Genomic DNA, 24996 nt, shown 5'->3' on the forward strand with positions numbered 1-24996 from the left:
GTCGATTGAAAGATCAGTCCGCCACCCAATCCACAGATCGAACCGCCAATGCAGAGGACTTGAATAGCGGTGGTTCTGAGGGGGGGTGCTGTTAAATTTCTATTCAATTGGCTTTCGAAATTTAATCAATTATTATTTTATTATCCTTACATTTAGATGTTCTAAATTATCTTAGAGTTTCTGCTGCAATAACTTTACTCTTGTTACCCCTCTCTTCCCTCCCTGTTGGTTTATCGTTATGTTTAATTTTGGTTATTTTTCCTCGTCTTGCCATACTGCTGGCATTATTTTTAATTCCTATTCTAATTTATTTCTATGGTTATATTTCAAGCATCATGTAGAGGAATATGCTTTTTGCTGCCTCTGATGGTTGCTGTACCTTTTTATTTTATTTTTATTATGAAAGATTCAGTTTCCAACTATTTTAAACGTTATTCAAATATATATATAATTATATATTTTTTTTTTAGTATTTTCTAATAAAATGAGAATTTGGTAATAATTCTTGGTAGATTTGGTAATACACCAAGCACTTGGCAACCATGGTGTCAGTTGTACACTATGGTTTCCAGTAACTACAGCATACTGGAAATGTAACAGAACATTGTTATAGGAGATGGGGGGGGGAGGCCCTGGCACTAATTGTATCAAAGGGTTCAAAACATGCCAACTGTACACAAATGTGAGGGCAAGTGGCTGCTAATCAACAAAGAAACAAGGAATAACAAAGAAACGTGATGCAAAAGAAAGCACATATAAATCAATATCTAGATGAAGGAATGATGAAGATTAAGAATAGGAAGCAGAAAAACATAACAACAAACAGCAGGATGATGTTAATAATGCCAATCAATATAATAAGTAAATTTTAAAAATAAATAAACATTTGACCATATTACAAAATTTTCTAGTGACAATCAACAAACTGACTTAAAATAAATTTATTAAAATAAATAAATAATACTAAAACAGGGATAAAATATAAAATAAAATAAGTGCTAAAATACAATAAAATATGGACAAAACTAATAAAAATATACTGTAGCTTTCAAGACGAAGTGCCTCTTCATCAGCTTAGTCAGTGAATGGTGTACTGCAGTATATATATATGTTGGTTAAAACAGCAAAAGACTTGAGGCTCATGGCTTGAGGCACTGCACATAGCTAGCAGTAATAGTTCCATGAATCGCAATAAGGGAGTGCACTTGCACCCAATTATGGAATCTACTGTTTTGCAGTGCAATGAGCACTGGCAATCATCACATATATACGTAATTCTGCTATACTGACACCAGACTCATGTCGTGCTCAGCTGACTTTTGCTGTTTTAACTAACATATATATACTGCAATACACCATTCACCAACTAGGCTGATGAAGAGGCACTTCGTCTCGAAAGCTACTGTATATTTTATTAGTTTTGTCCATATTTTATTGTATTTTAATGCTTTTATCTTATTGTATTTTATCTCTGTTTTAGTATTTTATGTAGATATTATTTATTTATTTTAATAAATTTATTTTAAATCAGTTTGTCAGTCATTGCTAGAAAGTATTGTGATATGCAATCCGAAGGCCTGTTTTCCAATTGCACCATATTATTTTAACTACAGCTTTTAATTGTTGGATTATGTAAAATTACAAATTTCTTTTGGTATTTGCTATCAAGTCTATAAAGAAAAGATAAGAAAGAAGGAAAAGATCTAAATCTTAAATGATCACATAAATGAGAAAGGATAGGAAAGGCCATATTCATATCCAGAGTAATTTCTAATCTATACCTCAAAATTATAAACAAAAATACAAGTAATTACTTGAAAAGGGGCTCCTACGACTGCACACAGATAAATGCTAAACTATAAATTCCTCACCACCACAATGATGAGATCAGTATGCAGAGTGCGATTAAAGAATAAGATGGTGGAAATGTTAAATTGGACCAAGGTTAGACCAAGCTTAGAATGGACAATTGAGAGACTACATCTTATTGGAGACATGGGGGTACTTTGCAATGATGAGTGAAAAAGCAAAATAATCAATCTAAATATTTCTATTTGGATTGGCATTCATTTCTTCTTCAGTGTTTGCAAATGAATTGGCATGTTTTCAATGCTTTCTGTTGAAAGTCATAAATGCATGGCACCTTCCACATCTTATTTTCTGGTTTATTTTATTTATCTCTATTTATTTTCTTGCATTTTACATGCATAGTACTGTACAGTTTGCTATTATATGGCCTGTTTCACTTTAAAGTGCAGCATCCTCCATTCATTCAAAAAATTTAACTTCAAATTTTGACAGCGTAGTGCTCATTCTTTCATAATTTCCAGTATCATGTTACTTCATGTGGAAGAGTGAATTTCAACTCCTATATCATGTTCAGTTCTTCTTCATAATGGAGGAGTTGAATAAACATAAAATGCGTAATATACAAAGTCCAGACATATTCCTTCACCAAACTATAAACAAATACTTATAGTGGCCTGTAGTTTCCTAATAAACATAAGCAGTGCCACTAATGCTAGCTTTTAAGTGCATATTGCTAAATTTAGTAGGTCTGTAAGTGTAAAACAAAAATAAAAAAAAATCTGCATATCTGAAAAATGACACAAACTTCCCTTTTTACCAAACTTATCAGAAAATCAGAATGCACACATGGTTATCAAAAATTTCCAATTATATTGGAAACAGTTGGAAGGTATGTGATTTTTATTAATTGATTTACATTTTATTAATAAAGAGATGTTTATTTAGAGAGATTTATATTAATATATTTTTTCTCCATAAATAATTCTTATAACAGTAATCAAGTTAGCATGTTCAAAATAACATTTCAAACTTACATCTGACTGTCAGGTGTTGTATCTGAAACATAGGTTAGAATATCTGTTTCTTTTCCTTTACGTGATTCCTGATCCTGAGATGACTGTGAATGTTTCTTAGAATGCTGTGGAAACCATTCCTTAAAAAAAAAAAATAATAATAAGAGTGAAATAATTGCATATAAATTAAACAGATAACACAAGTGAAAAACATGCTTTTACTCATAAGGACATATTTTACACCATAAAAAGAATTATTTCCATGACTACAGTTAGTCCCCGACTTACGTAAGCCTGAGTTATGTAACTTCGGACTTATGTAAATTTTTTTTGGCAAAATCATAAAGATACTTTCTGTATAATTTTTAAGAGTGAAGCCGAACAAAGGAACAATAAGAATAAGTTTTTATTTTTGATCCCATACAAACTATGTTGGATAATAACATACAAGTTAGTGCAAATGCATCATATTAGTATACAGCTAAACTCTGAATTAGCAAATTTTTGCAAAGGCGGCATCATTTAAGTTATATCTCATATTGTGAATACCTTCACAACGAGTTGCCATGATATTGCACTACTTCGAATAAGTAACACTTCACCAAAGGAGAAGACTATTGTTACTTATTCTCAGCAGATACCACCACCCACATGATATTCACAATGTGAAATATAACTTAAATGATACTGCTGCCTTTGCAAAAATTTGCTAGTTCAGAGTTTAGCTGTGTACTACTATGATGCGTTTGCACTAACTTGTACGTAGTCTAATTCTCTTGTAGCCTGAGGCATAAGCCCTTAATGCATCAGTCTTAATTCATCTGATACGCCATCAGGTCTCTCATATTGTGGAGTTATACTTCATAATTGTTTTGCCATCATTACATCACTTGGGTACCTACCTATCCACCAACCCACCGAAGAAGGGCCAAATAGCCTTGAAACAGTTCCATCTGGTGGTATCAGCTGAGAATAAGTAATAATAGTCTTCTCCTTTGGTGAAGTGTTACTTATTCAAAGTAGTGCAATATCATGGCAACTCGTTGTGAAGGTATTCACAATATGAGATATAACTTAAATGATGCCGTCTTTGCAAAAACTTGCTAATTCAGAGTTTAGCTGTGTACTAATATGATGCATTTGCACTAACTTCTATGTAGTCTAATTCTCTTGCAGCCTGAGGCATAAGCCCTTAATGCATGTTAGTTGGATAATAACTTAACTAGAATCTAGGTAACTACAGTTAAAAATTTCATTTTCTGCTTTAAAAAATTCTGAAGAAATATTCAACATGTGTTTCAGACAGATGAACTACATTGAAGAACTTCAGAGAAACCCCCACAATGTTCAAGCCACATGGACTGTGTCCCATTGGCTATTTCTTCGAAGAATTACACTCTAGCCGTTTGTCTCTACATCCTTTCCTTCCGGATTGTAGAGTCGGTTCAGTTTTTTTTTTTTTTTTTTTTTGTTAGTTGTTGGCACATCAGCTTCTGTGGCCATAATGCACCTCCCAAAGCTTTTGCATTTTACTTTGATCCAAGCCCGAGGCGGGATTCGAATCTGCGACCTTTGGGCTGCCAGGCAGGCACTTTACCCACCTGGCTAGCCCAGTCGGCTCAGTTTTGTTTGAGAGCGAAGTGGGAGCATTTGTTTGCATTTTGTGCATAATATTTGTTACACGTCAGGTTATTGTGGTGAAGTTGAAATTCATATTGTCCAACCATTTTCAACAACATCACATCAAACTATAATCGTGTAGTACGTGCTTCATTCGCATATTGTAAGCTGTGGCAGCATCTCTTGCAACTTAACCTTGTGAAGCCTTTACAGAAAATTTCATTTTGACCGTTATCATGGTGCAGCCTATGAGAATAAGTTAAATGGTACTACTTCACTGCTGTCCCCAGATAAAGTTTTTAATTGTTATGGTATATAACTATTTTTCTCCATTCATCTCAGGATATTAAGTGGTTTTTGTAATTTTGGCATATCCGGGATGTAGTAACAATATTTTATGTCATTCCCGAGTTACTCAAACCTCGACTTATGTAAGAAGTCCTGGAATGTATCTCTTACGTATTTCGGGGACAGACTGTAGTTAAAATGGGATTTCTCTGTGTAAAATAAAATTCGCTGACATTTCTGTAAGGATTCGCATCTATAGTCTGTACAATTCACTGTAGGATAAAAAAATTAAACGAATACAAGGAAATGATATTCAAAAAATATTTTTTTCACACTCATAATAAGACACTTACCCGTTGAACAAAAGTGGAATTAAAAATGATCATGATGGTTCCTTAGGTATCATCATAATCTTTTGCATCGATCTGAATACTGAAAGATATATCATGATAAAAGACATCTAGCTACAGTGCAGTTACACTTAAAGGAAATAGAATGTAGGAAAGAAACTTCTAAGACTTATCACAGATAGATTCCACTTGTGAATCAAGTGAACCAAATTTCAGAACATCCAGTCATCAGTCATTCTATAAGAAGGAAATCTTGCACCTTCACAAATGGGAATGTTAGTAACCACAGGTTTATCATCACATGCAAGGTCAGCAATACTCTTGACCTGATTATCAGAAGTTCAGCTCCTTGATCTTTTATCTGGAGATTAAGCATCTCCAGATAAAAGGCAGCAGTGATCATAATATATTGATATGGAACATACTTAAATAGGAGAATATAGGGTATAACTACTGTTAAAAGGGATTTTGCTTTCATAAAGGTGAGTACAGTGGTTTTTGATATTTTTTAAATTCCTTCCAGTGGGAACAACTGATGATGTTACCAACTGAAAAGTCTAAATTGGAAGCATTTAGGGAAGTAACTGTAAAAGCTACTAAGCTTTTTATACCAACACAGAAATATTGTTCAAGGTTCCTAAATGGATATCAACATGAACTGATGAGACTAGTGGCAGAGAAACAAAATGCATGGATGACTGTAAATTATAAAGGGACACAGACACAGTAAGTATAAATTAGTCTGAAATTAAATCACTAAAGGAGTTATACAAGCTAAGGAAAATTATGAGAAGGCCCTTTATAATACAGAGAAAAGAAGCAAATAATTCTTTGTTTACGACAGCCCTTGAAAGAAAGCAATGAATTGCATTCCCCACCAAATATTAGTGGCATAATTATTGATAATCCTTTCAAGGTTCTAACAAACTAAATAAATATTTTGCATCTACATTTACCCATGAAGAATGTTTTTAATGTTCATACACCAGAAATAAACCAAGTTATAAATGGAAGCTAAATGATTTTGTGATAACTGGAAAAAAAAAAGTGGAAGAGAAATTGTTGAAGACAAAAGTAAACAAGACACCTAGGGGCTGATGAGACTAATCCAAATATATTAAAAGAAACAGCAAAAGAGGTAAGCAAGCCTTTGGCCATAATTATGAGAGTATCCTTGGGCTAAGAAGAGATTCAAGGGAGGTCCTATAGACTGAAGATGTGCAAATCAATAGTTGCTCCTATTCGCAAAGAGGATCAAAGGGCAAAGTGAGTAATTACAAACCTGTAAACTTGACTTCTGTGTTCCTGGAAAAAGAATGGAGTCAGTGGTTAAAGAAGTATCATAGATAACCTTAACAGGAATAGTTATACAGGTGACCCCCACTTAACGCTGATAATTCGTTTCAGAAAAAGAAAGTGCTAAGTGAATCCAAGCTAAGCGAGCACCACATTCCCATAAGGTAACATACGCATTTGTGAGTCGGTGCCATAGGATATTTCCTAATCAATAATAAACGGTAGTGAAAAAAAACACAAATGTTGGTCAAAATATTTAATATTCAAATATTTGTACATATAAAATATCCTGCATTACATATGTATATAATTATGGGGTAACTACTTATGTATCAAAATTAAACTTAAAATTCCAATTAAAATCATGAATTTAATTGATCTAAATTGATTTAATTTAACTGATGAATTTAATCATGAAAAATGTGTCGATTTTGGGTTGTACTTTGGCCCTCTTGCTGGGAAATTAAAAGGGGTTTTAATTTAAAATCCTCCACCCAACAATAAAGTCAACTGCCAACCGGGCTAGCCGGGTGGGTAAAATGCCTGCCTGGCAACCCAAAGGTCACGGGTTCGATTCCTGCCTCGGGCTTGGATCAAAGTACTGCAAAAACCTTGGGAGGTGCATTATGGCCACAGAAACCTATGCGCCAACAACAACCAAAAAAATAAAAAAAAATAAAGTCAACCGATCCTTCACCGCTTTGATACCTGGCATGTTTTTTTCTTCTTTCAATATGAAACTTCTTTTAGGCATTCATTTCCAAAAAAGTCCTGCTTCATCTTTGTTAAAAACTTGTTGAGAAGTATAACAAATACCCCTCTTCAATAATTTCAGCTCCTTGATCAGCACTTGCGACTTCTCCCTGGATTTTAAATCTGTTCGACCAGCCCATACTAGTTTTAAATGGTTCCACATTTTTTTTTTTTTTTAGGTGAGCTTTCTTCAGATCATCATATAGGCTAATCTATTTTTTTTTTATTTATAATATTTAACTTAACTGAATTCTACATTGGATATTATCTTCAATAAAATTAGTTAAAGTCTCTCTATTTCAATCCTAATAGCCGGCCTAGCCCTAGTTGCTTGCAGTGGAACAGCTGTCTTTCCTGCTGCTAAAATTAATTCTTTATTTTTTATAATTGTTCTTACAGTTAAACCTGCCAGTCCTAAATTATGGCACACATCCACTTGTCATTGGCTGGAATCGATTTGCTTCAAAACGTCTAATTTAATTTTCAAATTCAGTCTTTTTCTTACATTTGTAGTATATTGAGGTAAACTCCTCTTATTATTTTACTAATAATTTGTAGTCTTCATACGGCATCCAGACATTGTTGCTTTTTCATTCTTATCTGCCATTATTAACTCTTCGAAAATGTAACTGCATTGGTTGCATTAATTATGATACAATGTTCGAGTAAACTGTCCGTTATGCACGATGTCTAATACTGTGCAGAGTGATGTACAGTAGACTTCGGATAAAGGCATATAACACAAATATTACTAGCAATATACTTGATAATTTTTTTAAAAAATGTTGATCTCGGAACTACATAGCAAGTCACTGTACTGCAATTAAATTAGCGTGCGAGAAAATTTCACTAAGCGTAGGAAAATTTCTCAAGTCTGCGTGGGAAACATTTTAATGCTGTTTTGCTATTCATTTTCAAGCTATCGACTCCAATCAGGGGTGAAACATTTTTGTTAAATATGCCAAAAATGCAATCTGTATGCTGGTAAAAGAGGATTATAGTGATTTGTAACAGTGTTATAATCAGATACGGTTATAATATAAGATCAGCATTATAGTGAATCAGTGTAAAGCGAACCACGTTATAACAAGGGCCTGCTGTATAGAAATCACAGTATGAGTTTGTTAGGGGTGGGAGGAACTGTCTGATCAATCTGCTTAGCTAATACAATACAGTAACAAAGGAACTGGATGAAAAAAATAATTTGACATCATATACCTTTATTTCAGAAAATCTTTTAATACTCTTCCACGTAGAAGACTGCCATACAAATTGGAGCAGCATGGCATTAGAGGCAAGTTATCAATGAGTGCCTCTCTTCCTTGACTAACATTATTATGTAGAGTCCCCCAGGGTTCATTGCTGGGTACATTATTATTTACAATATTTATTAATGATATTGATGAATGGTACTGCATATGGGCAGTAGTAATCCCAGAATAACATGCCAGTTAGGTGGAACCACACTCAAGATGGTGGAGAATAAAAGAGATTGTATAACAATCTAATATGAAGTTCTCTGAGCGGTATACACAGGCTGCTAGAACAGTTCATACGGTTCTCTCAATGATATATAGGATCTTTGCCAGCAGGGATAAATATGTGATTATACCATTGTATAAGGCAATAGTGAGAATGCATGATCTTGAGTACTGAATACAGGTCTGGAAGCCTCATTTTAAGAAAGGTGTGGATCTGTTGAAATGGGTACAGAAAACAGAAACCAGATTAGTGAAGGAAACAAAGTGCTCTTGAGTAATCTGGGATCTTCATGCTTGCTGTGGTGAGGGTAGATACTGTTACCATTCCTTTAAGACACATTAATTCCTTAGATACTATTCCTTTAATTCTTTTATTCATTAATTTCAGTTGTTAACTAACTTAATTTTTAGATTTTTTCATAAAAAACAATAATGGTTTCCCTGCAAACAAGAATACTTACTGTTGAAGAATACAGAATTCACCTGTTGAGTGAACAGAATTTGGTTAGTCTAGCATTAATTTTTTTCCAATGTACCATTTAAATAAAACCATATGAAACTGCTCACACTTGGAACATGCAATGATTTATTTTTACTTACCAAAGCAGTAATATTTAAGATAGTCTTTGATACAGTACGAAGGAGAGTTAAGGTACGAAGATCCCACAGTTCAAATGGTTCCTCTTTAAAAACAATTATAAAATATTGCCTATAAAAAAAAAAAAGGTAAGAATTCTAAATTTAATTAATGGTAACAATCACACAAGAGCACATTTCAACAAAATTATAATATGCTATTAAATTTGCACGTGTGTGTGTTATTTTAGAAAACACCCATATATTAGTCAAGCACTGGTAATGCAAAATGATGCAAGAAACCAAACTTACAAATATCAATAAGCTACCTGGTGTTGTTGTAGATACTGAATATTTACTTTGATACTGTTGCACATGGAAGACTGATGCACAAATCGAAGCAGTGTGGCATTGGTGGCAAATTGCTGCTATGGATAAAGGGATGGTTGAGTGTTTGTTTGTTTGTTTGTTTGTTATTTGGTTTTTAGGAGCATTAGCAACTAAGGCCATATTGCTCCGGGAAATGCGGTGGTCATTCCCTGACCTTTCCGCATCCTCCATATTTGGTGGTGATGGGCTCGAACCCCGGTCTAATCAAGAAGCGTGTGCTACGTACTGCTGCTCCTTCCCACCTGGCTATGGAGGCACCGATGGTTGAGTGGGAGAAGACAAGAGTGGTAATCAATGGACACTGCTCGTTGTGGACTAATGTTATTAGTGGAGTCCCTCAGGGTTCAGTGTTGAGTCCATTGTTGTTTTCTGTATTTATAAATGATACTGATGATGGTATATCATGCTTAATGTCCAAGTTTGCAGACGATATGAAGGTTGGAAGGGTTGTTAATGACACTAATGACAGTACACTGCTGCAACAGAATCTATAAAAGTTGCATAGATGGGCTGAGAGGTGGCAAATGAAGTTTAACATTGACAAATGTAAAGTACTACATATGGGAAGCAGTAATCCCAGAGTAACGTATCAACTCTGTGGTACCACACTGACAGTGGTAGAGAATGAAAAGGACCTGGGAGTAACTGTGCAGGCAGATATGAAGTTTTCTGAGCATCGCAGACGGTCTGCAACAGTAGCTCATGGTGTCTTGTCAATGATATAAAGGAATGTTTCTAGCGGGGATAAGGAGGTGATTATCCCCCTGTATAAGGCAATGGCCAGGCCACACCTTGAGTACTGTATACAGATTTGGAGGCCTCATTTTAAGAAGGATGTAGAGCTGTTGGAACGAGTACAGAGAATTGCAACAAGATTAGTGAATGGAACAAAGGGTTGCTCTTACGAAGAAAGGCTTAAGTTTTGCAAATTACAGTGTCTGGAGACTAGGCACCTGTGAGGTGATCTGATTGAGGTGTATAAAGCCTTGAATGGTTTGAGCATGCTCAATGCAGATGGGATTTTTCCTCTTGCTCAGAATAATCGCCCGAGAGGGCATAAATTCAAATTGAGGAAAAAAGGTTGTAGGATAGATGTGCGGAAATTTGCTTTTAGCCAGCGGGTGGTTGATTGGTGGAACAAACTTCCATCTGTTGTTGGAGAAGTTGATAGCTTAAATAGATTCAAGGCAGAACTTGACAAACATTTGGAGCGAGTGGTGGGTGAATTATTTTTTTTTGGCTTTTTTATTATAGTTATTCACTGAGTTATATATGTTTTAAATTATTAAATATGTATAAAGATTAGAGCTATAAATTACAGGTCTGCAGTTATGCAATTCACTCTTTCAAACAACTGTGGTTCAAAAGGGTGAAATGGGAAAATACAGGCTTGTAAGTTTGACTTTGTACCAGAAAAAATACTGGAGTCTATTCAATAGTCAAAGCAGCAATACAAGATAGTCTCGGTAGAGGTGAAGCTATACGGCAATCAGGAAATGCATTTGTCAAAGGGAAGTTGTGCTTGATCAATCTGATTAGTTATTATGAGGTTGCCAGGAAGGCACTCGATACAAAGAATAATTTTGACATCATATGCTCAGAGTTCAGTAAAGACTTTGATAACTGTTCCACAAAATGACTAATGTAATGAGTAGATTATCATCAGAGTTGATGTTGTGTCCCTTACTGTTTTTAATACTTATTAACGATATTGATATGTCAGATTTGATGTCTAAGTTTGCTGTTGACACAATGATTGATGGAGTAGTTAATGACATGTATTCTTGCATGTATACCCATGCTAGAAGTATGGTAAATAAATTTGATGAATTTGAAGTGTTGGTCAAGACATCAAAGGCAGATACTGCTGGGATAGCAGAGAAGTGGTGTCACACAGATATAAGGAGTGTATAACTGGAATTTGGGGAGTACAATGTGTACAGAAAGGATAGACATGATAGGAAGGGAGGAGGTGTTATGCTGTTAATTAAGAAAAACATAAAATCAAAAGAAGTGCATCCAGTTGATATAGATGAACAGTGCACTGTTGAGTCAGTTTGGTGTGACATAAGCACTGCGAAAGGAAAAATAAGAGTAGGAGTGTGTTATAGGCCTAATGACTCGAATGAGTACAATGAACAATTGAACAGAGAAACAGAGTGGGTTAGAAAATCAGAATGTCTTATAATGGGGGATTTTAACTTCCCAGATATTGACTGGAACTTGTAGATTGATCACTCACACACTAGTAAGACTTTTGTGGATTTATTGGATGATTGTTTTCTGCAGCAGCATGTTCGAGAGGCAACCAGAGAGGGTAATACTCTTTATCTGGTTATCAGCAGTGATCATTCGTGTATTAAGAATTTGCAGATAAAGGAACCACTAAGTGGCAGTGATCAAAGTGTACTGATGTGGGATTTACTTAAAGATATAATTACCATCAGGGATAAAGGAAAGGGTTTTTGCTTCCATAAAGGTGAGTACAGTGGTCTCAGACAGTTTTTAAATTCTGTACAGTGGGATCAACTGACAACGTTACCAACAGTAAATTCTAAGTGGGAAACATTCAAGGAATTAATTGTGGATGCTACTAAAAGTTTCATACCTATTAAGAAATATTGTTCGAGGTTTAGGCCTAAATGGTTATCAAATGAACTAATGAGACTTGTGACAGAGAAGAAAAATGCATGGGATGCATATAAATTATCAAACGACTCAGAAGCCTATGGTAGATATAAGCTAGTCTGTAATCAGGTCACAAAGGAGGTTAGGCAGGCGAAAGCAGATTACAAGAAATCTTTGCCAAAAGATGCTAAGAAAAACAGCAACGATTTCTTTACTTATATAAACTCTAAAAGGAAGGGGATGAATCTGATTGGTACACTTGATATCGATGGTTCGACTGTTGATGATCCTGATCAGATAGCAAACAAACTGAATGAGTATTTTGCATCTACATTCACACATGAGGAGTTATTAAGGTTTGAAAATGGCAGAAGGTTATCAAATTGTAGCAGGGTGCTTAATGATTTTGTAATAACTGAGAGCAAAGTGTAGGAGAAATTGTTGAAGTTAAACATAAGAAAGGCATCTGGGGTGGATGGGATCTATCCAGTTATATTAAAGAAGGCGACAAAGCAACTAAGCAAACCCTTAGCCATAATAAAGAGAGCATTCTTGGACTCAGGGGAGGTCCTCATGGTCTGGAGATGTGCAAATGTATCACCAATTCACAAAGGGGGATCGAAGGGTGACAGGAGTAATTACAGACCAGTTAGTTTAACTTCTGTTCCGAGTAAAATAATGGAGTCACTGGTTAAAGATGCATTGCAGGATCATTTAGACAAGACTGCAGCAATAATTCAGACACAGCATGGGTTTGTTAAGGGAAAGTCTTGTCTGACAAATTTGATAGGATATGATGATGTGGTTACAAAGGAACTGGATGAAAAAAATAATTTTGATATCATATATTTGGATTTCAGGAAAGCTTTTGACACTGTTGCGCATGGAAGACTATTGTATAAATTGGCGCAGAATGGTATTAAGGGTAAGTTGCTACAATGGATAAAAGGATGGTTGAGTGTAAGAAGACAGAGTGTGGTAATTAATGGGTGCTGCTCTTCGTGGACTAATGTTATTAGTGGAGTCCCACAGGGTTCGGTGTTGGGTCCTCTGTTGTTTTGTGTATTTATCAATGATATTGATGAAGGTATATCAGGCTTAGTGTCAAAGTTTGTAGATGATACAAAGGTTAGCAGGGTTGTTAATGACAGTAATGGCAGTGTGCTACTGCAACAGGATCTAGATAATTTGGGCAGATGGGCTAAGAAGTGGCAACTGAAGTTTAACCTTGAGAAATGCAAAGTTCTGCATATGGGTAGAAGTAACCCCAGAGAAACATACCAACTGTGTGGTACTACACTTAAGGTTGTAGAAAATGAAAAAGAACTGGGAGTAATTGGAAATGAAAAAGACCTGGGAGTCAGATATGAAGTTTTCTGAACAATGCAGACAGGCTGCCAGGGCAGGTCATGGGGTTTTGTCAATGATATATAGGAATTTTGCTAGCAGGGAGAAGGAGGTGATTGTCCCTCTGTATAAGGCAACGGTCAGGCCGCGCCTTGAGTACTGCGTAGTACAGGTCTGGAGGCCTCATTTTAGGAAGAATGTAGATTTACTTGAGCATGTACAGAGAAGGGCAACAAGATTGGTGAGGTGAATGAATGAGAACTTAAGCCCCTCTTACCAAGAGAGGCTTAAGTTCTGCAAATTGCAGTGGCTGGAGACTAGGAAACTGCGCGGTGATCTGACTGAGGTGTATAAGGCCTTGAATGAGTTGAGCACGCTGAATTCTGATGGGATCCTTCCACTTGTTCAGATTACAAACCTGAGGGGGCATAAATTCAAATTAAGAAAAGACTGATGTACAATAGATGTGCAGAAATTTGCCTTTAGCCAGCAGGTGGTTAATTGCTGCAACAAACTTCCATCTGTTGTTGTAGAAGTTGATAGGTTAAATAAATTTAAGGAGGAACTGGACAGGCATTTGGAGGGAATGGTGTGATTTTTTTTTTTGGCTGATGCTAAAGCTCATACACTTGCTTTCTTGCATCACATGCCACTACTACTACTCTACAATTGCTCAGTTACTGTACATCTAGTTAATTTACATTCCATACTGGTACCATATGTCCAATATATGCACATTCCCCACTAAGTAACTTTTGTTGATATATGTGTGTATATATATATATATATATATATATATATATATCTGTGATTACATACAGCTTCACATCTTTAGCACACTGTGATGTTATTCTACAGTCATCGTACACTCCTAATTCCTGTGAGCATGAGAAGTAAGAGCAGAAAATTTATTAGTTCACTTCTGAGATTAAAAGCTAATGTGCTTTATAAATCCAAAAGTGAAACAAAATCAAAGATTTTAGTTTTGCTTTCATTTTGGCAGTCCAAGTTATTGTTCAATAACTTAAAATTTCCAGACAATAACTGAAAAAGTTTTTTTTACTGTGTGGTTCAGATAAGAGAAAAGATAAAAATAAACAAGGGTGTCCCTGCAACTGGTGGGGTAAAAAAGAAAAGTATATAGATCAAGGAGTTATTTTCACCTTTTAGCAGTATTTATTTGAAAAGAACGATAATTCAGATTACTATTACTGATGGAGAGGAGCAACAACTCTTAAGAAGTCTGGAAAGGTATAAAATCCTTATGGCAGTAAGAAACATTGCTGAAAGCGAAAAATATCAAGTAACCAACTATGAAAGCTTATTGAAAAGCTATGCCTGCAGTTTGTCCATGACTGTGAGGATTTCCAAAAAAACCACAAGAAAATGTCACAAAGGTAATTTTAGAATATGAAACACCTTAACTTAGAAGTGGATAGTGAAGATGTGAGGCCTTTTCAGTGTGGAGTCTCATAGACAAGACCTCACACCTAAGGATTTGATTGAGTTGCAGGCAAAAATGCAAATCAAAGAAAGGAATCATACTAATGACAAAATTTCTAGTATCCCTTCAAGAAGCCTGAATCTAAAATATTTAGGGGAAATCATGGTGACGGTAGAAGAGACAATAGAAGTCAGAGGATTCCGATGCAAATCTGAAAGAAGTAATGTCAGGGACTTTCGAGATGTCACCATTTGTTATAAGATTCTTTATGATAAAAGGGGTGCAACTAATCAGTTTTCTTTGAATGAATTTTCAAAAAGGATTAGTTTATCGGTTATGTATAGTAATTATACTTATTCATATTCTGCTTTAAAAAAAAAAATCAGATTACTTGCAAATCTTTGGGAACATTTCAGCAATTTACGTGAATTTATATGAGAATTTATTGGTAAAGAGGCCTGTGCACTCTGGATTCATTCTGTATAATCTATTATGTAGCACAGAGTGAAATGGAAACTAAAATAAAATAAATGACAGGTTTAATGTTAAATAGTAAAGCAGAATATGTTAAATACATACAGTACAAAAAGCTAGAATGTTCCAACAGGAACATTCAAGGCAATGACTCTGCCGCGAGCACCTTTATCCCATACTACCTGAACCTATCATAGCAGGTTTCTAGAAATCTCATGAGATAAAGTGCATACAGCTTCAGGGCAGGAAATTATGATTCCTCATCTCTAGAGTGAAAACACCGGTTCCCACCTTACTACAAAGCAGACCAGTCTACCGCATTTCTTGCCGTGACTGTACTGGTTGCTACTTCGGAGAAACTGGCAGAAGGCTCGGCAAATGTATCTCAGAACACGAAAGAGACATCCGCTTAGCAGACATAGAACACTCGGCCATTGCTGAGCACTTCTGGTCAACCCAACACAACATTAACCCACGGCACGATGCCATGGTTGTCGATCGGTCCCGCCATTACCGACGCCGCGCCTGGCTGGAGTCGTTGCACATCACATGCTCGAATACTTCAGTCAATAGGAGCAGTGGATGTCGTGTCCCCCCATTATTGAGGCAACCATTTTGATGACTGACAAATGTTGGCAACGTTCACATACGTCACAACCACAGACTTCAACATCAAACAGTTAGTTGTTACATCATGCTCTTAAGTTCTATGTTCCTAAACTTTCAGTTCAGCTGATGAAGGTTACCATAATAACCGAAAGCTTTTTGTACTGTATGTATATAACATATTCTGTTTTACTATTTAACATTAAACCTGTCATTTATTTTATTTTAGTTTCCGTTTCCGTTTTGCTCTGTGCTACATAATAGATTATACACATGGGAATTTATTGTCCAGTTAGCATACATTCAGTTAACATACAATTTTCCAAAAGCACAATGTACACATTAACTGAGCATTAGGTGTATGTTAAAATAAAAATAGAAAATATTATAATCATTAGAGAATATTAATGGGGAAAGGTACATGGAAGGATTTGATTTTATTCCCAAATTTAAAAAAGTGGCATCTATCTAAGTAGTAAAGGGTTAAGTCCACAGGAATTGAGTAACCAACAGGACTGCACAAAAATATCTACTGTATGTTCACAGATTTGGGTTTATTTCACAATGACTGAAACTGTAGTAGAAGAATTTTTACAATCATGTTTGTAGATATGTATAAGTTTGATATCTATATCATCTTTTAAGTTTGCACTGTTCAGATATACCCAGTGGTGAGCTGTGAATATTTTCACAACGGGCTCGCAGTTTTTCCAACTTTCTACAGAGTAATTTTGATTGGTCACGGAAGTGATGTCATCAGCGGCTTCCACTAGAGGTGCTTCCCACACTCGCACTACTAGTAGTGTGATTTGAGTGCGTGGTGCATTTTTCGTGACCAGTATGATATCTCTAGTCGGGTTGATTTAGGGGGTGTACAGATGCAGCTTATTACCCCCCTTAACCATGCGTAAAAGTGAATGTGTAAAACGTTTCTAGGTCTATGTTGCACTTGCAAGTATACATCTCTTACTATAGTTATCATAAATCCATTGTATCTTGTCTTCCAGAAATTATGAAAATCTGTGAATGATCAATAAAATAATTACAATAAAAAAAAAGCTCTTTTTTATTTTGTAATCAATATATAAAAATTAAAATTCCTAAAAGAAATGCGAAGGATGTTTCGCATTTCTTTTAGGAAAAGTTGCACGTGCTCGGCACACGTGCAACTTTTTTATTGGTCTTTTTTTTTTTTTTTTTTTTTTTTTTTTTAACAACTAGGGAAATATAATGGATACATTTTTTTCTTGTTAAAATTTTAATAATGTGAATAAAAATTAACATGAAATATTTCCCACATCACAAAAAGCATAGAAACTGTCACAAAACATTGCACAATATAAAAACAAATATTACATAAAAAACAAACTTTATAGAAAAAATACACAAAAAAAAAAAAATCACAGATTTCATGAAAAAAAATTATTTCACAAATATTCAAGAAAAATTTATTCCAAAAATTGCCAATTTACTTCTTTATTAATATTTGTTGTCGATCTTCTGCTTTGTTCAATAGCTGAGGGATGATTACAGAGGAATGATTTTCGCTATTGCAAATTTGCTAATCTATAATTGGCTGTGTATAAATGATGCAAGTGCACTAAGATTCGGATCAAATTGAAGTAATGGTTTTCCATTTAGATGTATGGTCATCATAATCTGCAACGCGTTCATTTGTCACAATATTATTCATTAAGGTGAAAGCTCACTCAGCTTCAGCACTGCTAATCGCAATGGTTTCAGAGGGATTTCTGGCTTTCTTAATTGAAAATGGAACTTCACTCGATTTTAAAGATAAACTGTCTTCGACAATCTCTAAAATCATTAATTTTTATTTCATATTTTATCAGAAAACTTAAATTTCTTATTCGGTTTTCACCGTCTTGTAATCGAGACGAAAGTTTTTTTTCACATTCCACGATTTCGGGTGGCATATGTTTAAAATTTCTTTCAACGTTATCATAATTTTCTTTATTTTTTAATTTAAAATCACCGTTGCATTAATAACTTATCCTTTAAGGATAAAATAATGCATTTAATAACTTGGCACGAGGTAATTTTTTTTTTTTGCTTTCGATTTTGATTCCTTCAAATTCTTTCAACTTCGGCTTCATAATTTCCTTCAGAAATTTTCAAATTAGCAATTGCATTGACAGTTCGAATGATTAATTTATCTGCTTTTACCATAGTGATTTTAAAAAGGTAAGAGAGCTCCTGCAGGATATCGATCATTAGTGCTAAATGGTTAAGAAATTCCAGATTAAAAGTTGGATTAATAATCCAGAATATTTAACTTCTGATTCAAAACGTTTGCACGAAGCGAATAATTCCTCCAACCCGCAATCGCCATCTGCGAGCTACATCGCGGCCTGAACATACGACCGAGCTTTACAGTTTCCACATCAAGTTCTTTAGCAATCATCCTTAATTCGCGCTAGGTTTTTCGGAGATTGGTAATGGGTTTTTTTTTTTTTTTAAATTATTGACTGTATGCCATTATATTTTAGAACATTTTCTACACAGTGAAAGGCTCGACAAAGTCTCAAAATCTGCCAACATTTCATCTTCGTAAAGTTTATATAATATCTTAGTTGCCTCAACCCCCCCCCCCCGTTGCTACTGTCACTTCTTTGAATACTATGCAAAAAGTCGGAATCACACAGATATTCATCTACTGTGACCACGTAAACATAGACGGAGGAATTTAGTGGAAGGCATGGATCACTCACTTCTCCGAAAAACATATGCCCGTTTGTCAGAGTAAAGGGGAACCACAACACAGGTTGACCAGAGGCTATTATCAATATCGGGAATCTTCTTAATCCTCTGACTGGCTATGGAAAGCATATTGAATAGCGCAACTTCTCGGTATGTAACTGCATATGTTTTACGGACACCACTAACATTGCGAAACGGTAATCCTTTTCACCCTTAATTCGCACTTTCTAATTACCTAAATTGCCTAAAGGCCAGAACAATGCATACAAAGTTGTCTCTCCTAATCCGTTCGTTACATGGAAATTTTCTTCGTTCAATGGAAACTATTTTAAATGTAATTGCCAAGGAGGAATAAAAAAAAATTCTCTATAAAGAAGTTTGTTAAACAGAGGTCCGACTGTAATTAAATAAAAAAATAAAGCAATTTTAAAATACATAGCCAATTGATTGTGCCAGTAAAATGCTGGGACTGGGGACCTGCTCGCCCCACCGTAGTTTCGGCTCTGGATACTCAATAATTGCATTCAGGATTTCATTTGTAAAATAAATGATCGTTTCAACAATGGGCTTGCAAATTTTCAAAAAAAATAACAATGGGCTCTTGTGAGCCCACTATAGCTCACCACTGGATATACCCACTAATTTTTACATGCAGTAGGTTCTACATTTATCCTATATACTTCAGTTATATTACAATTTTATATGTTAGCAGATAAACAGTACTTAATTTTTGAAAAATGGGGATCCAATTACTGTTAGGAGGTAATATTTTACTGCCCAACTGGTGGGCAGGTTTGTGTTTTTTTTTTCCCCTCTCAGTCTATTAGTATATTATGGAATTTAAGCCATGTGAAAAGGTTAGGAATAATGTGCAGTATTTTTTTATAATTACACTTGAATCAGATTCAGTTGAATCAATAGGTTGCTATGCGATTCTTTTTTCCTGCCTATATGCCAATACCTATCATATTTTTTTACCCACAGTTCACATAATAAATGTCACTTTTATTGATAGTGGACAATTTATATGCCATGCAGCCAAGAGAACACCAACACACCAAAATGAATCAATCTTACAAAATTAAAATCTTACAATCCTTAATCTTACAAAAGTCATGAAGGTGCAAATTCACTCATATAACAAAATAAAATAAATTCCATACCATTATATCAACACTTGAGGTACATAATTACCTGGAAGCACAAGTGTGATCAATGAAACACTTGTATTTCAAAGCAGAGTGCTCCTACCACCATTTCATATCAAACTGGTACTCAAAGTACTAGACAGGAATGGAAACTGCTACATATTTTTACAAACTTCCTCAAGTTTAGTGCTTATATACTCAGAGCTACAGTTTTTTGAGAGACATCAGATCAACCAACTAATAAAAGACAATTTTGCTGTTCTCATATCTCAAAAATAAACAGCAACCTGGACATCATATAGTTGGAAGCTTCATTTTCTACATAGCAACCTTGACTAATTTCCTGACAACCTTGGTGCAGTTAGTGAAGAGCAAGGTGAAAAGTTTCAACAAGTTATCAAAAACATGGAAAAAAATTACATTAGGGTGGATGGAAAGAACCAATGATGGCTGATTACTGTTGCTAAAAGATTTATCTGCTCCTTACAAAAAAAAAAAAAAAGTTTTTAGAGCACAAATTCATCCATACAGCAAAATAAATGCCATACCATTATATGAACACTCCAGGTACATTATTATCTGAAAACTATGAAAACTGTATTTTTTTAATCATTAAGATTCTATATTATTGATTTTGTACACATGATGTGATATAATATAACCAATAGAAGAGAGGGAATCAATGTCATTAAACTGTCCAAGTTCATCTATTTTTAATAAAACAGCAGAAAAAAAATTTTTTTTTTTTTGCATAGCCACTTCCTTTATGAGAAATATAAAAACTTAACAAAAAATATTTCAGAAGACAGAAATATACAGACCTTAAAGAAGAGACTCTCAACATCTGAATTGGGGATTCTTCATATTTGTCCATTCTCAAAGTGCAGGTTCTTCCAGACTGAATATCTGTTAACATAAGTTCATTATGAACTTGACCCATACTGTTAATCAAATTAGGATGTGCAAAAGACATAAAAGCTGTCAGACTCACCCACTCAATGCCTCTGAAAAAGCCAAGAATTTTTTAAAAATTACTATAATTTTAAATATGCATGTTGGATACAAAGGGAAATAATTTTAAACTCAATCATACTCATATCTATACAGCTCTTAAATTATAAATGTCAGCTGTGTCAACTGCATGTATGCCAATTTTGTAGAAATTTAAACAAAAAAGAGAGGACTTTTAATTGAGATCCTGCTTTGGCTGGAGCACTTCGAAACAGCATTCAGACACTGTCCAAATGGTATTTCCTAGTTTTCCTTCCAAATTAGTGAAAATAATTAATAAATGTCATATCATACATCAACAAATAAATTAAGCACATCACCATGATATGCAATAAGCAGTGTTTTAAGGTTCTCTACTTTATTTTTATTCTGTTGAATTACATGGTATTGAACAGAACAAAATTTGTCTGGTTGGTGTCAAAAAGAATATTTCTGACACCGACCAGACAAGAAATGTAGCTGGTATTAGCTAATGCAAAATTTTAATGTTTCACAACCTCCTTTTCACTTCAGTGCTCCATACCAACTCATACAAATTGACTAGTACAGTGCAGTCATATTGCATGACAAATTCAAAGTAATCTAACTTAACCATCTTTCACAAACAAATTTTTTTAAAAATAAAATACATACAGCAACTAAACTAATCTTCTTTTTATAACAAGATATGAATACAATACACACAGGAGTTTGGAATTCACAACAAACTACCTGATAATTAGGATGCCAGAGCTGTTACTAACCAGTAACAGCTCTGGCATTCTAAACTAAAGTTGTTATAAGTTAAACTAAATGCAACAAGCCATCATATGTTTAAGAGTATAAAGTATAAGAGTTTTCTCTTTTAGTGAAGTGTTACTTATTTGAGGTAGTGCAATACAGGGCAACTCGTTGTGAAGGAGGAGCACAATATGAGATACAGATAAAATGATGTCCTTTTACACTACAAACGTAGTGTTTTCATTTAAGAGTGATCTATGGTATATTCACACCAATATTATATAGATTATACAGACTAAAGTTGTTAATACCAATTATGAAAAAAAAATCAAGATAGCAAAAATTTAATCTTAATTACAAAAATCAAATTTCAAAACATGATATAAAGTCTAGATATATTTTCTCACCTATAATAAATAGTCTTTTTGACACCAATCAGACAAGAAATGTAGCTGAAAAATTTTAAAACAGGCTATCCATATAGAAAAAGGAAGAAAATGTTAAACACTAGCAAAATGGTATGTTTATTTACAATTTTAGGGTTTCCAGAAATGAAAAACTAGAGTGAAGGAAGAAAATTTTCCAAAAGTAAAAGCAACAACTCTGAAACACCAGTGAGACTGTACGTCTCCCTCACTGGCAAAAGCTGTCAAAAACTTAAATAAAATTTAGAGAGTAAATTGAATATAATGAAGGTTGCCTAATGAAGAATAAATTAAATTATCTGAAAGAACAGAAGAGTAATTTGGCTGCTGATGCACAAAACAACAGTGGACCTAACACTGAACCCTGTGGGACTCCACTAATAACATTAGTCCACGAAGAGCAGCACCCATTGATTACCACCCTCTGTCTTCTCCCACTTAACCATCCTTTTATCCATTGTAGCAACTTACCCTTAATACCATTCTTCTCCAATTTGTACAATAGTCTTCTATGCGCAACAGTGTCAAAAGCTTTCCTGAAATCCAAATATATGATATCAAAATTATTTTTTGTATCCAGTTCCTTTGTAACCACATCATAATATCCTATCAAATTTGTCAGACAAGACTTTCCCTTAACAAACCCATGCTGTGTCTGAATTATTGCTGCAGTCTTGTCTAGATGATCCTGCAATGCATCTTTAACCAGTGACTCCATTATTTTACTCGGAACAGAATTTAAACTAACTGGTCTGTAATTACTCGTGTCACTCTTCGATCCCCCTTTGTGAATTGGGGATACATTTGCACATCTCCAGTCCATGAGGACCTCCCCTGAGTCCAAGAATGCTCTCTTTATTATGGCTAAGGGTTTGCTTAGTTGCTTTGCCGCCTCCTTTACTATAACTGGATAGATCCCATCCACCCCAGGTGCTTTTCTTATGTTTAACTTCAACAATTTCTCCTCCACTTTGCTCTCAGTTATTACAAAATCATTAAGCACCCTGCTACAATTTGATAACCTTCTGCTATTTTCGAACCTTAATAATTCCTCATGTGTGAATGTAGATGCAAAATACTCATTCAGTTTGTTTGCTATCTGAGCAGGATCATCAACAGTCGAACCATCGATGTCAAGTGGACCAATCAGATTCACCCCCTTCCTTTTAGAGTTTATATAAGTAAAGAAATCCTTGCTGTTTTTCCTAGCATCTTTTGCCAAGGATTTCTAGTAATCTGCCTTCGCCTGCCTAACCTCCTTTGTGACCTGATTACAGACTAGCTTATATCTGCCATAGGCTTCTGAGTCGCTTGATAATTTATATGCATCCCATGCATTTTTCTTCTCTGTCACGAGTCTCATTAGTTCATTTGATAACCATTTAGGCCTAAACCTTGAACAATATTTCTTAATAGGTATGAAACTTTTAGTAGCATCCACGATTAATTCCTCGAATGCTTCCCATTTAGAATTTACTGTTGGTAACATCGTCAGTTTATCCCACTGTACAGAATTTAAAAACTTTCTGAGACCACTGTACTCGCCTTTACGGAAGCAAAAACCCTTTCCTTTACCCATGATGGTAATTATATCTTTAAGTAAATCCCACATCAGTACACTGTGATCACTGCCACCTAGTGGTTGTGTGTGTGTGTGTGTGTGTGTGTGTGTGTGTGTGTGTGTGTGTGTGTGTGTGTGTGTGTGTGTTATGGGAGTTTAATGGCGCACAAGCTGCTGTGGCTATAGTGCACATTTGTCAGATGTTATCTCCTCATTCACTTGAACAAAACAAACTTACAGAGAATATCCACATTAAATAATGTGACAATTTTTCTTTATCTCTAATCTTACCATTATATCAGGCTTGCCTTCCTCTTAATGTAAGGGTTCTTAATCAGGGAGGCACACCTCTGGGATTAAGAACTGAGGCAGGGGTGCAGGGAAGGTAAGGAAGCTCCCAAAATACTTTTTTTTTTGTTCAATCATTCATTTTCAAGTTCTTGTAATGCCTAGAAGGTGGATTTTTTCTGACCATATATTTCATTTAAAATTTTTTAAACTAGAAGAAGGGAGGGGAAGACTGCACAAAAAGGTTAAGTCTTAATGGAATATTTTCAAACAGGCCTATGGGGCTGGGAAATTCCATACTGCAATAATTAAAGACAAACACCCGCCAAGGAATTAAAAATTTACTATAAAAATAAAATATAATGAAAACACTATCGGAAGACTAAAATATTACAATAAATTATGATAAAATAAACTACGATAAAAATGTTAAAAATACCGAAGCAATAAAATTATCTAAAATAAACTGGATTAAAAGCGATAAAACTTGAAGCTTTCAGAGACTGCTATCTCCTTCTTCAACAGTACTGTTGAAGAAGGAGACAGTCTTCCGATAGTGTTTTCATTATATTTTATTTCTGTATATTTTATTTTTATAGTAAATTTTTAATTCCTTGGCTGGTGTTTGTCTTTAATTATTGCAGTTAATGGAATATTGTATCAATTCTATTGATTAGTATGAACCTTGGTTTATATTCAAACATTTCAGAATCAAATTATATCTAGTAAAATTTCTGGTTTAAAAGAGATAATGATTTTCATGGTTTTAATACTTAAGAGACTTGAATTATAAAATCATAAATTCTAGTTTTTAAGAAACGAATCAAACATCGAATAAAAACGTACATATAAACAAGATCATTTAATATTTTGTCAATATGGGTGCTTGGTAAATTAAATTAATCTGAACTTAAAAAAAAAAAAAAAAAAAAATTTTTTTTAGATTTGGAAAGCTGAGACATTAAATGCAAAACAAATCAAGACAGACATTTATACATTCTTGCTAATGGAAGGGAAAGAAAACCAAAAATAAATGAAAAGTTCAAGTTG

The 24996-nt window shown here is 34.6% G+C and overlaps 1 protein-coding gene across 1 annotated transcript in view; it reads right to left on the minus strand.

Moving 5' to 3' along the window:
- LOC150089619 (WD repeat-containing protein 11-like) overlaps window positions 1-24996 on the minus strand; it is a 334891-nt gene that overhangs the window by 194624 nt on the left and 115271 nt on the right. Inside the window, exons 11-13 of the mRNA XM_090390050.1 lie at window positions 20763-20945; window positions 9211-9319; window positions 2844-2962 (exon numbers count right to left, since the gene is read on the minus strand). Coding sequence (XP_090246176.1) covers window positions 2844-2962; window positions 9211-9319; window positions 20763-20945 — 411 coding nt within the window. The remainder of the gene's footprint in view (window positions 1-2843; window positions 2963-9210; window positions 9320-20762; window positions 20946-24996) is intronic.

This window comes from Mastigoproctus giganteus, chromosome 2 (genome assembly GCF_048544385.1).
Source record: "Mastigoproctus giganteus isolate SK-2022 chromosome 2, ASM4854438v1, whole genome shotgun sequence".
In the NCBI taxonomy this organism is placed as follows: Eukaryota; Metazoa; Arthropoda; class Arachnida; order Uropygi; family Thelyphonidae; genus Mastigoproctus; species Mastigoproctus giganteus.